The sequence below is a fragment of the Crassostrea angulata genome, chromosome 5 (genome assembly GCF_025612915.1).
Source record: "Crassostrea angulata isolate pt1a10 chromosome 5, ASM2561291v2, whole genome shotgun sequence".
Taxonomy (NCBI): domain Eukaryota; kingdom Metazoa; phylum Mollusca; class Bivalvia; order Ostreida; family Ostreidae; genus Magallana; species Magallana angulata.
Genome location: NC_069115.1, coordinates 31,269,568 through 31,284,007, shown reverse-complemented (window position 1 = coordinate 31,284,007; position 14,440 = coordinate 31,269,568). Strand labels below are relative to the sequence as shown.

The 14,440-nt window shown below is 34.4% G+C and overlaps 1 protein-coding gene and 1 long non-coding RNA gene across 2 annotated transcripts; both read right to left on the bottom strand.

Moving 5' to 3' along the window:
• Positions 1–252: 252 nt before the first annotated feature.
• LOC128184470 (uncharacterized) lies at positions 253–6,412 on the bottom strand. The gene is made up of 4 exons (XR_008243736.1): positions 6,374–6,412; positions 5,163–5,248; positions 4,093–4,188; positions 253–3,362 (listed from the first exon to the last, which is right to left on the bottom strand). It is a non-coding gene; the product is annotated as an uncharacterized LOC128184470 (long non-coding RNA).
• Positions 6,413–10,985: 4,573 nt separating this feature from the next.
• On the bottom strand, positions 10,986–14,103 carry LOC128185316 (uncharacterized). Its single transcript, XM_052854942.1, has 2 exons — positions 11,727–14,103; positions 10,986–11,510 (listed from the first exon to the last, which is right to left on the bottom strand). The coding sequence occupies exons 1-2, from the start codon at positions 14,101–14,103 to the stop codon at positions 11,305–11,307; spliced, it is 2,583 nt and encodes an 860-aa protein (XP_052710902.1). The 3' UTR covers positions 10,986–11,304.
• Positions 14,104–14,440: the final 337 nt, after the last annotated feature.

Sequence of the window (14,440 nt, the reverse complement as noted above, 5' to 3'; positions counted from 1 at the left end):
AAACGCTTTTATCAACTTACATTATACCTCTTGTTTATGCGACGATAATATTTTGATTAAACCTGCCAATATAAACTGGAATTGTATATATTTTACGTCAGTATTATTTTCGTTTAATTAAATATTTATACCACCGCATACATCTTTATATAACTTCAAACATCCAGTTGTTTTCTTTGAAATTGTTTTTGCTATCATTTTTGAAAATTAAAATCACACACAAGTCCACTTAAGATTCGATTTTATTGCATGTCAAAGTCTCAATGATGTAAACAAATAAATACATGTATTCTTACAGAGCAAAACATTGGAAAGTTTTAAGCATAAAAGTCACAATTTAGAAAATTACAATATATACGTACGTCATGATCAGATACATATGGAATGGATGCCATTACAATTTCTGATATAGTTCTTAAAAAATACTTAGGTAAAATGTCCAAATTTGGAATTGTGAAATGCACATTTGACTTAAGCAAATGCAGGCTAATACACATTAAATGGAAATAATGGATTCTATATGGACTAGTAGGAAAAAAAAACACAACTGAAACAGACCCATAAAAATTGCTGCATGGTCTGCAAATAACAAATTCTAGCTTAACTTGCGTATTTTCATATACAACATAAATTACAACACAAAGTCAGTTTTTCTATATAATGCATGTGGATAAAGAAAAGCAATTGTTGAAAGTTGACAATACTGAAGTAATCAATTTTTTTTTACTTATTTACTGGTCACTAAAATACATACACACGCACACACAAATTCTCTTTCCTAGTACATGTATTTTGAAAATAGCATGTTTTCATAGAAACATACATACTATATACATACTCTATAGTTCATAACTGCAAATAGATAAGAGTTTCCATGAAAACCATTTAAGAGAAGATATATATTAACAATCATATTATATGTAATAGCATTGAAAAAAACCCTATATATTTATATATATGATGCATACAAATACCAAATTATACTAAATTGAATGAACAAATTGTTCAATAATAGGATGTACATGTGCATCTCTAATTTTAAACACTTCATGTGATTTTAAAAAAAATTCCTTAGGTTTTACATTATAATATTGAAAATTTATTATACAGAAAAGAAAAATACATATTCTAATGACCAGACTATTCAGTTAACATTTTGGAACGTATCTAAAGTAATTTTAATTTACACAAACTTTCAATGCAAACAATAATTGATTATCAAAATTTGGCAAAATGGTAAATTTAAATCATGGAAATTCAATAAAATTCTTCTAGTCTATCCTAATAAGGTCTGGAATAAGATCAAGCATATGCATGTACAAAATTTAAAAAAGTTATGACACTATAAAAATTCAACTCAATCTTACTTATCATAAAAAGAAAACAGTTTCCCCAATATTTTACTCAGAAATGTCTTATCAAGTCTTATTTCTTTCTTGCATCTGTAAGAAACTGACAGGGAAGCCTCACTCGCCCACAAGCAAGAGCAAAAGGATCGGTCAGAGACACCACCTTTCTCTTACTTGGGTATCAAGATCTGCAACTTACTGCCAGCAAAGCCCTTTCAAAATACTCTTTCATTGTCTCCTGCTTAAAATTCACTTTCAATAAAAATTCTTCTAGTCTATCCTATTAAGGTCTGAAATAAGACCTGGCATATGCATGTACAGAATGTAAAATATAGTTATGACACTATAAATATTCAACTCAATCTTACTTATCATAAAAAGAAAACAGTTCCCCATTATTTTACTCAGAAATGTCTTATCAAGTCTTCTTTGTTTATTCCTTGCATCTGTAAGAAACTGACAGGGAAGCCTCACTCGCCCACAAGCAAGAGCAAAAGGATCGGTCAGAGACACCACCTTTCTCTTACTTAGGTATCAAGATCTGCAACTTACTGCCAGCAAAGCCCTTTCAAAATACTCTTGCATTGTCTCCTGTATATTTTTAACAACAAATTTGGTTCACTATAGAGCTAATTAAGCTAATAAATTATATAAGTGAAACTTGTACAAATATGTAGATTAAAATAACTTGAGATAAAAATTGTATTTTTTCCGTAAATTTTCTAGTCTACGTCCAAGTTTCAGGAACAAGCTCTGAAAGATATACATACAAAAAGTCCTGTATAACTGCCTAGATGTCCATAAAAACTACTCTTTACTCAATAAATTATCAAAAATCTAGTCTTTAACTCTTTACTTAGAACAAAAGAAACAAATTATGATAAAATATTCATTAAAATAACCACTTTATATCACTCATATACGTGTTTAGTTTATAATTTGATCTATGATTTTAAACTTATACAAACCTTTGACAGGGAAGCCTCACTCGCCCACAAGCAAGAGCAAAAGGATCGGTCAGAGACGCCACCTTTTTCTTACTTGGGTATCAAGATCTGCAACTAACTGCCAACAGAGCTCCCTTTAAAAATAAATAACTTCCTATTGTCTTCAGTTCTATTATGCTATAGAGATGTATGCACTAATTACTGGAAATAAACTTAAACATATTTGTAAATAAATTGAGATAAAAAAAAGTATGACTTGGTTACATGCCAATATGACAAAAATTGAAAATCATAATGGCCAAATTTAATCTGTAATTGATCAGCATAAAAAAAAATTCAACAATAAAAAAATACACAATGAATATTCTTTTAAATAACAGTATGAGTTGAACAAGTAATATCAGATCCTGTATTTAAAAAAATACCCAGCACATTTTTAGGTTCATCATACTACAACAATACATCAAGCTATTTTGCAATGATTTTACAGTCATATCACATATTGAGCTTTGCAGTTGTCAAGAAGTGTTAAACAACTCTTTATACATGGATAATAAACCTACATCAAAATATGAACCTCTAGCGAGGAACAAAAATTGTCCATGGGACGGAGTTAACAATTATATACAATCAACAATGTATATGTCAAAATGCTTGCATATCAGTAAAACCATATAATAACTTTCAGCTCAGGTGAGCTAATTATACATGACAGTTGCAACTCTTTTAAAAATCTCAAATGGCCCATTTCTGTTCATTTGATATATTTTCTGGTTTGTCTCTAGATGATTCATTGTTGGTCCTTATACGTCTTATACTTTGCCTTTTTGAACATTTGGATTTCAGAGCAGAACTTTTGGTGTCCAATCAAACATTCGTCAGAGCGCCACTTTAGAGATGTGATTTCATGTATTGTGTCATCTTCCCAATCATTTTCATATTCTGATGACATCATCAAGTACTCGACAAGAAATACAGGTTCTACTTGTTTCTTTTTCTCCTCATCCCAGGAGGTCTTTTGTTTAAATACAGCCTGACAGCCTGTCTATAGTATAACTTCCATTTTCTACAACATATATACACACATAAATACACATGTTTATACACACATATTGTCTTTAAAAAGCCAACATTGTAAAATGTTCAGGCTTTTCTTTTAAATTCCTCAGACAATTTATTTAAGCATTAAATCATTGTTTTTTGAAAGAGGAGTAACAGGCGTTTGTGCATCATGAAAATTTGTCTGCACACACTATTGCAGTTATGAGACTATATATTTCAAAAAACAAGAGATATTTGTGAAACACAATTGTCCCCTTCTTCCTTGGAGAAATGAACGAAAAAGCAAATAATTGGGATTTTCCCATATCCAAGGGGCATAACTCTGTCAAAAATTGCTCAATTAGACTCTAAATCAAGCTTGACCAAAATATTATTATGATGAATCTGTGTGTCAAATTTCATATCAATAGGAGCAACCTCTGCGTTAAAGGAAATTGTTGGTGGACCGGACGATCAACAACAGCAATGTAGTATTCCCTCCCTTGTCTGAAGGGGGCATAATAACAAGTATTTACATTTCTGTTAATTCTTGCCTTATCTGCAAATGCGATTTATACATCAAAACTTATAAATCTTAAAAGGTAAGTTAAATCAATAGAACAGTCACTGTATATAATACAGCATAAATTAGAACTTCAATACAAGTTCATGATTTTGGCAGTTGTAAACAGGGACATTTGAACATATGTATGGTCTAGACTCTCAAAACATGCAGTGCATATAATTGGGCATACCCTTGTTTCCTTTGATACAGATCCATTCCTTTCTTGAAAGAATCTACTCTCTCCTTCCTTTATCTTGCATAGACAGGAAATATCTGTTTATTGCATCTAAAATATACTATTGCAACAAAAATTAGAATATTATTTGTAAAGTTTTATTTAAATACAAGAGCGCGGGATCTGACAAACACAGGGTTCGACACTAACTGTTTGATGCATTAGTCCAGCCGGACTAGTGCCTGTTCATTTTAACTAGTCCGCAGGCAATTTTATGTGCCCGTCAGAAATAAATTAAAAAGCATTACCGTATTTGCCTTATATATAGGATGGAGTTTTTAAATAGCATTTGTAAGAAAGGGGTGCATAATATACACTATAATGTTTTTCTTACAGGTGTTGCACATGTTTAGTTGTATTGTGCTATGCAGTACATAGCAATGAGCTGCGTATTCACCATCTCTGTGTACTAGGTGTATGCCGCCATTACAGATGTTATAAATAGATCTATGCAAATTAGATCCAGGCTATGAGCTACCTTGTTCTTTTCATTGTCTAAGTTCTTTAAGAATCTGTTTAAAATAATCAGCAATTTATCACAAATTATTTAACGTAAAACAATTCATTTAAATTAAACAACTCACAGGAGATTCGTTTCACCTATATTTTTTAAAAACACATAAGCGTCCCTTTCGAAGCTGTTGTTGTGAACACGTGCGCTTGTAACCTATTAATTTTCTCGGACATCCCCTTACGGCAAAGAAATAATCAAGTCACCCATAATATCCTGCATACCTCTGTTGTTTTGCTCGGTAACTCTATAATCACTGCAATGTATCATATGCTAGATACTGAAAATACAGTCAGGGTTTTCCATTAAAATGTCGACAATCACACATCGTTAATTTACACATTTTTTAAGCAAAACTTTTTATTAGTTTGACCGGACTGACTATACAGACATTTTGTTAATCCGTAAGAAAATCTATTAGTCTGTGACTAACGGACTAAGGTTAGTGTCGAACCCTGCAAACAAAATTTTTTATTGGTGTGGTCTAAGTTATTAATTCTTTAAAAAGTTTTACTTCAATATTTGGTTTCCATCATCAGATTTCATTTTTCACTACAATCCTAGGGAAATTCCATGGGAGTATCCATCATGCACAGCAATCTGAAAGTATGCATTCACAAAATATCATACCAAGGCCATACAATTATATAGTTGCTGATATTGAGATAACTCCTTTCAATACGCTCCACATGTACATTACAGTATAAGCCTGTATAATACAATTAACAAAAATTTTTGATGTGTACAAATGATTGAATATATATTAATATACAAGCCAGTCACAACATTTATGCTTATCAAATATATGTATGTTATGTCTCAGCAATATTACATTCAAACATGCAAAAAAAAAAATCAGTAAGGTATACAGAACATCATGAGTTTTGGGTGTGAAAATCAGGTGTACAACAAAAATGAAAGGCTTTATCACCCAATTCTTTTATTTATTTTAGCCAAATCTTTGTAAAATGTTGTGTTCAGATGAAGCCTACTGTTTTAATTCCTGTTTTTTGTTAGAGAATGTACCACATAATTCTCTAATTCTTAGCCCCCCACCCCCACCCAAACAAGATTCCAGCAAAACCTAATTCAAAAAACATTTAAACAAAAAGCTACAATAGATTAATTCCTGAAAAAAAAATTCTGCAGCTTCAATTCAGTCATGAATTTTTTCAGGGCTGGGACGATACTTTACTTAGCAGATTTGGTACAAATCACGATACATGAGATGCGATATGATACATATCACGATACATTGCAACTTAATGAAAACATGAATAAGGGCTTAAAATTTATTGAATCAGTCTATGTATTACCACATGTCCAAAGTGATTTCATTATATTTAAAATGAACGTTGAACAATTTACAAATTACTTTCGTCTTGTATTCACTACTTTTCATAAACAAGTAATCTGAAAGTTTTCCACACTCCAGATTTAGCTTGAATCGATTTGGCAACTTTACGAGGTTTTCTGCCATCTTTGTACTTTCATATTAGGCGCGCGGACTTAAAATAGCTGGTATATGAAACTCGGATATTTTATGAAAATATAAAAAAAAGTTCACTACGGTATCGTTGTATTAATGGTAAATGTATCGATCCAAATATTGTCAAAGTATATACCGTGATGCACTGGTGTATTTTCCCATCCCTATATTTTTTGCGGTTATATGTTAAATATAGCAAATCAGACCAATATTTTATTGACATCAAATATACTTACATGTACTTGGCTGGGTACACATATTTTAACTTTCTTATTAAGGTCTTCCGTTTCCAACGGAAGACCTTGTACTGATTCTGTTGGAAATTCTTCATTATTATTTTTAGGGTCTTCCGTTTCCAACGGAAGACCCTCTTGTTATTCTACGGTTTCTTTTTAGGGTTTTCCGTTTTTCAACGGAAAACCCTTCTGTTATTCTACTGTTTCTTATTATTATTTTTTTTTTATCCGCAAATTTTGTGTAGGCCATTTCTCGTACATTTGTTGTCTGATTGTTATGAAACTTTCAGGGTATGTAGACAATGTTAATATCTCGAGACGTTTTTTTCAAATTTTTAAAATTCACTTCCGGTTATGAGTTATTGCCCTTTAATTGAAAATTGGGGGGTCTTTTGTCCAGAGTTGATCTCGGGAACTACAAAAGATAGTTGCATGAAATTTAGCAGAATTGTTGGTAACATTTTATAGTTTTGCTGGCATGAAAAGTTTGGCAAAATGTTTTTTAGCTTTTAAGCTATTTGCCGGTAAAGTATAAGGTTTTGGGGGGTCTGAAATTTTGTTGTTCTTTGTATAGTAACCTTTAAACTAAAAATATTTTGTTAATACATATAGAGCAAAAGTTGTTTAGAATAACGAGAGCTTTCATTTAAAATTAAGAAAAAAGGGCTGGCCCCTATAATTAGGGGTCAGCAGCTCATACACGTATTTTTCTGATAGCAAAAATCATTATCATTTAATGAAAAAAAATGAATTCAGTTATTGTTAATATATTAAATAATGTCATTTGGTATCAAATTAAACAAGTTCTGTGCTACATTTTTTTTCAAATTTCATAAAACATATATGTGAGAATCGTACATGAACGAGTTAATATGTCTACATAGACACACAAGCGAACAAATGCCACTTTAAGGCCCAGGCATTTACTGCATTACGTTGTGTTGCGTCTTAGATAAATTGTTGTGATTCAATTTCATTTTATTCATCTATATCATTTATGAATTCAATGAACACACATTATTTAAACGTTGTTGAGTCACGTTATGTCCGCCGTCACGTTATGTCCGCCGTCACGATATGTCCGCCACTTTTTTGAAAAAATCGTCACGTTATGTCCGCCATCACGAAATATCCGCCACTTTTTTGAAAAAATCGTCACGTTATGTCCGCCATCACGAAATGTCCGCCACCTTTTTGAAAAAATGGTCACGTTATGTCCGCCATCACGAAATGTCCGCCACTTTTTTCGAAAAAAATCATTGTTATGTCCGCCTTTACAAAAATTCCGTATATTCCCCCAAAAGTCATTACCATATGTCCGCCACCTTCGAATTTCAGAGAAATTGTATTAAATGCATGCACGTCGCTAAAAATGTCAGCATTGTTCTTGGAAAATGTATGGGCTAATGTCCGCCACCAGTTTTGAACACACTACTCTCTCTATTATTTCTAAATATAATATTTGCTATCCCATTGTGTAATATTATGTTTGCCATTTATTGATCTGAAATTATTTTCAGAATGAGAATTATATGATCGTATTAATCAATATACATAAATGTACACACTATCTCATAACGTTGAAACGTATGTCCGTCAAAAATTCGGAAAGATCGTATCATGTCCGACGCGAAAATTTATTGCATTATGTCTGCACATAGGAATGTACGTTCAAATCGTAAGTCGGAACATTATGTACGCCGCATTATATAGACTATTAGTTCGTTTAACGCACACGATGCACACGCTAAAAATTGTGAAAAATCTGGACAAAATGTCCGCAAACAGGAATGCATGTTTAAATCTTATGTCCGACATTATTTAGTGCACTCCAATTTTCTAAATGTCGTTTTATAATGTCCGCCGCTTTAACTTTTGGAGAAAACGTACTCTGTCCACGCTAAAATCTGTGAAAAATTATGCATGTCTGCAAAAAGGAAATGTGTCGCACCATTATGTCTGCCATTAAAAAAAAATGATCACTTTTTTCTTTAAAAAGTCGTAACTTTTTGTTTGTCGCCTATAAATTGAAAAAAAAAATCGTTTGTTTGCCCACGTTATAAATTGTGGTATAATGTCCGCCATCATGAATGCATGTTTAAACCATAAGTCGTTATGTCCGACATAAAAATGTGTTATCCTATTTTTAAAGTTACGCCGCATTAACTTTTGAAGAAATCATAAATGATTATGACCACGCTAAAAATTGTGGCATAATGTCCGCCGACTGTAATGCATGTCATAGCATTATATAAGCAATTTCAAATATTCACATTTTTTCCAAAAGTCGTAATATTATGTCCGCCGTTATATTTTTAAAGGGATTATATAATGACCAAGCTAACATTGAAAAATAAAATGGCATAACATCCCTAACACGAATGTATGTTTCAATCGTAAGTCGTAACACTATATACGCCCTTTAAAAAGTGCTATTTTTTAATCGTCGTAACATTATGTCCGCCACTGAAATTTTAAAGAAATCGTATTATGACCACGCTAAACATTGTGAACGTTGTTCAAAATGTCCGCCTACCTAATTGTATGTCGAAACATAATGTCTGCAATTAAAAAAGGTTGCCTAGTTTCTAAAAGTCTTTACATTATGTACGCCGCATTTAAATTTTAAAGAAATCGTATTATGCCCACGCTGAATATTGTGAAAGAACGTGACAAAATGTCCGCCAACAGGAATGTACGTTTAAATAAATATTATTAATAGTTATAGATAAATATATGACAAAATCTGTATTACGTCGTACATGGAACTGAAGGCAGGCGTTGTTGTCTTAAATGTTATGAAATGAATTTTTTGTTTTTATTAGGAATTCGAGATTTTGTAACTTGATGGGGGTGCCATTTTTTGGCCGTTGTTAGACATGTTCTGATTGCTGTTAAGAGGTAGCTTTTCGAAAAATGTGAAAGGCCCTTAAAAGGGCCGTTTATTCTCTACTCAAAGGAGCGACTTTTTACTGTCTTGCTTATGGAAAGCAGGAATATGACAGTCCCAGCGTCGTTGAAATGGATTCCGTCTGGTAGATAGTGTCTGGGAAACCTGACGTCTATTCTGATGAAGGTTCTGCCAAGGATTTTCTTCATCTTATTGTTGACGGTTCTCCTCTTTCCGTCGAATTCCTCACGTTGTAGAGAAGAACGGAATTTTCCCCTGGAGACTATCTCCGTGAAGAAAATATCGGGTTGTCGGGGGGCGAAATCTCTTATTCTGTGGAAGAGGCTTGTCAGGCAGTCGATGACAGTAGACGGCTCTGCTCCACTGGAAATGTCGTTACCCCCCAAACAAACGACAACGATGTCCGGGCTGTATCTCGCCATTTTGAAGATTAGGTTTGGGCAGGGCTGGGAGGCTGTCATTCCACCAACACCGAACCACTCTACTTCAAATGGCATGGCAAAGTCTGCAAAATAAGAAGCTCGCTTCACGTATGAGGATCCGAAGATGGCGACTTTCATCGTTAATATAAAAAATAAAATGCATGCATCGTAATTATAGCAAACGTGGGACAATACAGGCGATTGTATAATTATCACCTCACATTTATTTCCTCATAATTAAACAGTAATGACAATCGCCTCTTCTATTATAAGCGATTATAATTATCGCCTACATTTATCTCCTCATAATTAATGAGTAACGACTACCGCATCTGATAATTTTAATTTTAGTATCACACGTAGGCACTAATTACATTATTAATTATATGCAAAAGGGTTTGATATTATTCATCCCACTTCTCATAAATGAAATAATTAGTTATTAATTTGACTGTCTACTATTGCTGACATGTAGAGGAAAGTCAACATTACAGTTGTAAACAAAGAATATGAACATAATACCGCCTCTGTTTATCTTATTATTTTTTTTAATTTTAGAATATGATTATATCTTAAGTTCAGAGATGCTTAGGAAATTTGTGGTTATCAGGCATTCGGTAACAAACATTTAAAAATAATTAACCGGGAAAAAGACATTCATCTATAGTTCTCTTCATTACTTCTTGATGTTAAAAAAAATATATATTTCTTTAGATTTTATACGCATCTGCATGTCAAAGTATTTACTATAACGTACGTAAATTAGCGGTAATTTAAAACTTACAATGTAGAGGTTCTATGTTAGAATTTCCAGTATGACGATTTTGAAAATGTATTATAAGGACATGTGCATCATCAAAAACTACTGATTACATGAACAGTTCTGAAACGTTTCAGAGACTCTAATATGAAATCTATGACATTAAGGGCATTTTCAGTATGCATTAAAATACGCGTTTCAATATTTAACCATCTAATCATTTTGAGTAACCAGACAAAAGCAAATAAATATAGTACTCAAAATCATGTTTGGATAGGAGGGAAAACAATGAATAAAAAACTAAATAAAAATTAAGGGTATGGTCTGGAAATCAACTCACTTTACCTTGCTAGTACATGCACAAGTCAAGTAATAATATCAGGAGATTTCTGCCAGATTAAACTGTTGCCCAACTCTTGCCACGTGGAGGCATCTCCTATTAAGAGTCTTTTTTTTTATTAAATGATTAAACAGAGAGAGAGAGAGAGAGAGAGAGAGAGAGAGAGAGAAAACACACTTTCAACATTGCTTTGTTTTGAAAGTGTTTCCTTTACTTCTACATTGAAAAAGATAATGGAATAAATAAATACATAAATAAATAAATAAATAAATAAATAAATAAATAAATTCATTTTGTTTACATATTGTCCTATATTTGCGCGACACGTGGCTCCAACTGGAAGCCAGCTCATAAGGAGACAGGCCGTACCACATGTTTACTGTTGTTATGTTATTTGCGCGATTGGTGGCTCCAACTGGAAGCCTATTTAGGGAAAATAGGCCATACCACCGTCAATTGACGCTCATTTACTAACGCTGCACACGCGAATATTAAATTTTACTGTTTGAATTTAAAACCGACAATATAATACCATCCGGTGATTGCTGTTGCGAGGATCTCGATGTAGCCATTTATCCATCGGGAAGAAATTGGTCTCAGTACGTCACGCAGTTCCATCATTACTCCACTCCCAGGACCCGCCACTCGGCTTAACTTACGAAGAGACCAGTTGTGTCGTACGCCATCAGGAAACACAGATTTACCTTCCAATATGGACATAACATTTTCATTTAAGTAAATTTGAGGACATAAATTATAAAGGGTGGCTAGCAGATATTCGAAATGTGTTGATACCTTCATTAAAGTTAAAAACATGTTGAAATTGTTATAGATTACAAGGGACAAAATGTTGCGCTGAATAAAAAAAGGTAAATCAGTAAAACGCTTTTGGTTTACCGTTTCGGCAAAAATTTGCTTACGTGCCCTGACATAATCACTTGGTGTGAACTTCTTAGGAGGGCGCACTATTGACCTTAAATGAATTGGTGATAACACCGGAGGTTCCTCGTCATAATTTGAACCATTTGCTGTATCTGCAATTTGAATTAAAGAAGGCGGATCAATATAAAATGACATATTAAGGCTTGGAGGGGATAACCTGTCATGATCTGTGGAATTGAGATCGTTTCTGTCTGAGGCGGCTGTTGGGGAGGCTGATGAATCTAACGTTGACAGGAGAGGAGCATCAATGTGTTCCTCTTCTGTGTGACAAGGGGCGCTGTCTAGATGGCTGCTTTGAGGAGAAAATGAACTGTCGTCTGTAGATAAATGTAGGTTCAGAACTGAATCAGTCGAATAATTTGTAGGTTGAATAACTTCCTGAAAAGAATGGTTGTAAAAATCACTACAGTTGTCTGTGATATTGTGATTTGAGATTGTATTTTTGTTTTGAAGACATGTTATATTTACATTTTGAACATTAACTGCACTATTAAAAACATCTGACTGCATGCCTACTATTGGCTCTAATCTAATAAAATGAAACTCGAACTCATGACCCAAATAAATATGCAAAAGATGTTCCCGATTTTGAGGATTGAAAGGTAAAATGTAATTTAAGTCGGACTGGGCGCTCGACACGATACCTATTGCGATGTTAAACGCGTTTGCTATGGCTGTAATGCAGATGTGATCGCCCCATTCGGTACCTAAGATGCCCTCTAAATAGGTGTCCCAGTCTAGGTTAGGAATGAACTGCGAGAAGCGGTCGCCGGCTGGTGTTTCGGGATTTTCGGAAAGCCAATTAACCACGACATTTCGGATATCTTGCTGACCAAGATCGGTTTGTAACTGACTTGAGAGCGATTGTGCAACAGAATGGAATAGACAGCTGCCGTCTTTAGGAATGTTTCCAACAGGAACTAAATCGCGTTCAAGCGCATTTCGAACCAAGTCGTCATGGGCTGTATCGGTTATCGAAAGGCTCGGTCCTTTAAGTTGGTTAACTAAGTTTTCGGACAGATAGAAATCCGATATATGAGGGAAATTATGAGACGGCAGCGAACACGAAATTTTGCTTTTGCGGCAACAAAATTTACTGAGTTTGTGTTTGCAGTTGGGGTCCGACTTTCGTGAGCATTCATCGCTGATACATTCGCACATGGGATTAAATCTTAATCGATGACGTTTTTGCCTTTTTAACAATTCTTCGGAACGCGAAATCGCAGCTATATTTTGAACGTTTATCCAACGCGAAACCCCACTAGAAAACTTGATTTTATACGAGAACGCGTTGTGTTTAGTAGCGATTACTTTCCCTCTTTCGAAACGTGGCTTAGCTTTATTGTAATTTTTGTGCGTTCGAGATTTTACATACACGTCGTCGCCCACGCTATACACACTAACTTGATGTTTTTTGAAATGGTGTTTTATCATAGTTTTTTCGCGTTTGTTCGATGCCAATAAGGCTGCGTTGCGGACAGCTGATTGCCTTTTTAGCTGACTAGAAACGTGATTCGGAACGCTCGGCCCAAGTCGAGTAGATTTACGCACGCGATTAGATTCCCGGCCGTGATACACGTAAAATGGCGACGCCTTTAATGAAGAGTGATACTCTTCATTGCGTAACATCGCGTATTTTGGTAAATCCCGAACCCAATTCGAATCGATTGTTTTAAGTAAGTCGTACTTAATCTTTGATTTCCACGATTTATGCGACGATTCGATTTTACCTTGACTTTGTGGATAATACGGTCGGCTATTGATAATTTGACAACCCAATACCTCGGCCAATTGGGTAACTGTTCCATGAAATTCTCGACCATTATCGCATTGAATAATTTTTGGCGGTCCTTCGCTTTGATAAATGGACTCGAGCGCGTCTGCAACCTCGGTGCTTTCTTTCGAGCGGAGGGGGCGAAGCCATATGTAACGACTGAACACGTCTATAACCGACAAAATATACCTGTACTCTTGACCGTCATAAAATTCGGTGTATCGCGACATATCAACTAAGTCGATTTGGTGGCGTTCTTGTATCGAACACGCACGAATAGGTTTCAGAGGAGCTACATTGTCGAATATTGGATTGACGGACTGCTTCTCGGGTAGAGATTTCAGAGACGTCTGAACGTTCCTATGTGTTACGCCGCTGAATACAGATTTAAGACGATGCCGAATTTTTTTGGAACCCGCGCCTTTGCTTTCCTCGAACGCTTGTTTTGTCGCGAAACCGATTTCGCTCGACCTCAAGACCATTTTACCGTCAACCATTAAGCGATTTTCCTCCGTCCCGGTCAATGGGTTGTGGCATTTGGCGACCGTCAATGGATAGTGCTTTTTCCAACAACGAATCATCCTTGCAGCGTTTTTCTCTTCAAGGGTGGCCTTCCTTTCGTTGGTGGTCCTTGTTCCTGATATAATGTCTGTGAAAAGTGCATGTATATAAATATTTTAAAATTGCATTATATCAATAAAATTACTTAGTGTAAAGTCAGTAGAAAAGTATTTAACATAAATAATCTACTATTTGATTTATTAGGAACTTAATCATCTTTTTAACGATTTTAATACTAAATGCAACTAAGTTGATCTGCGTAACGCCAGAGACGTAAACAACCCCTAACGCGGGGGAGTCGACAAAAATTAGAGGGGGAGTCGATTCCAACGCATGGGGGAGTCGATTTTCTTCCCT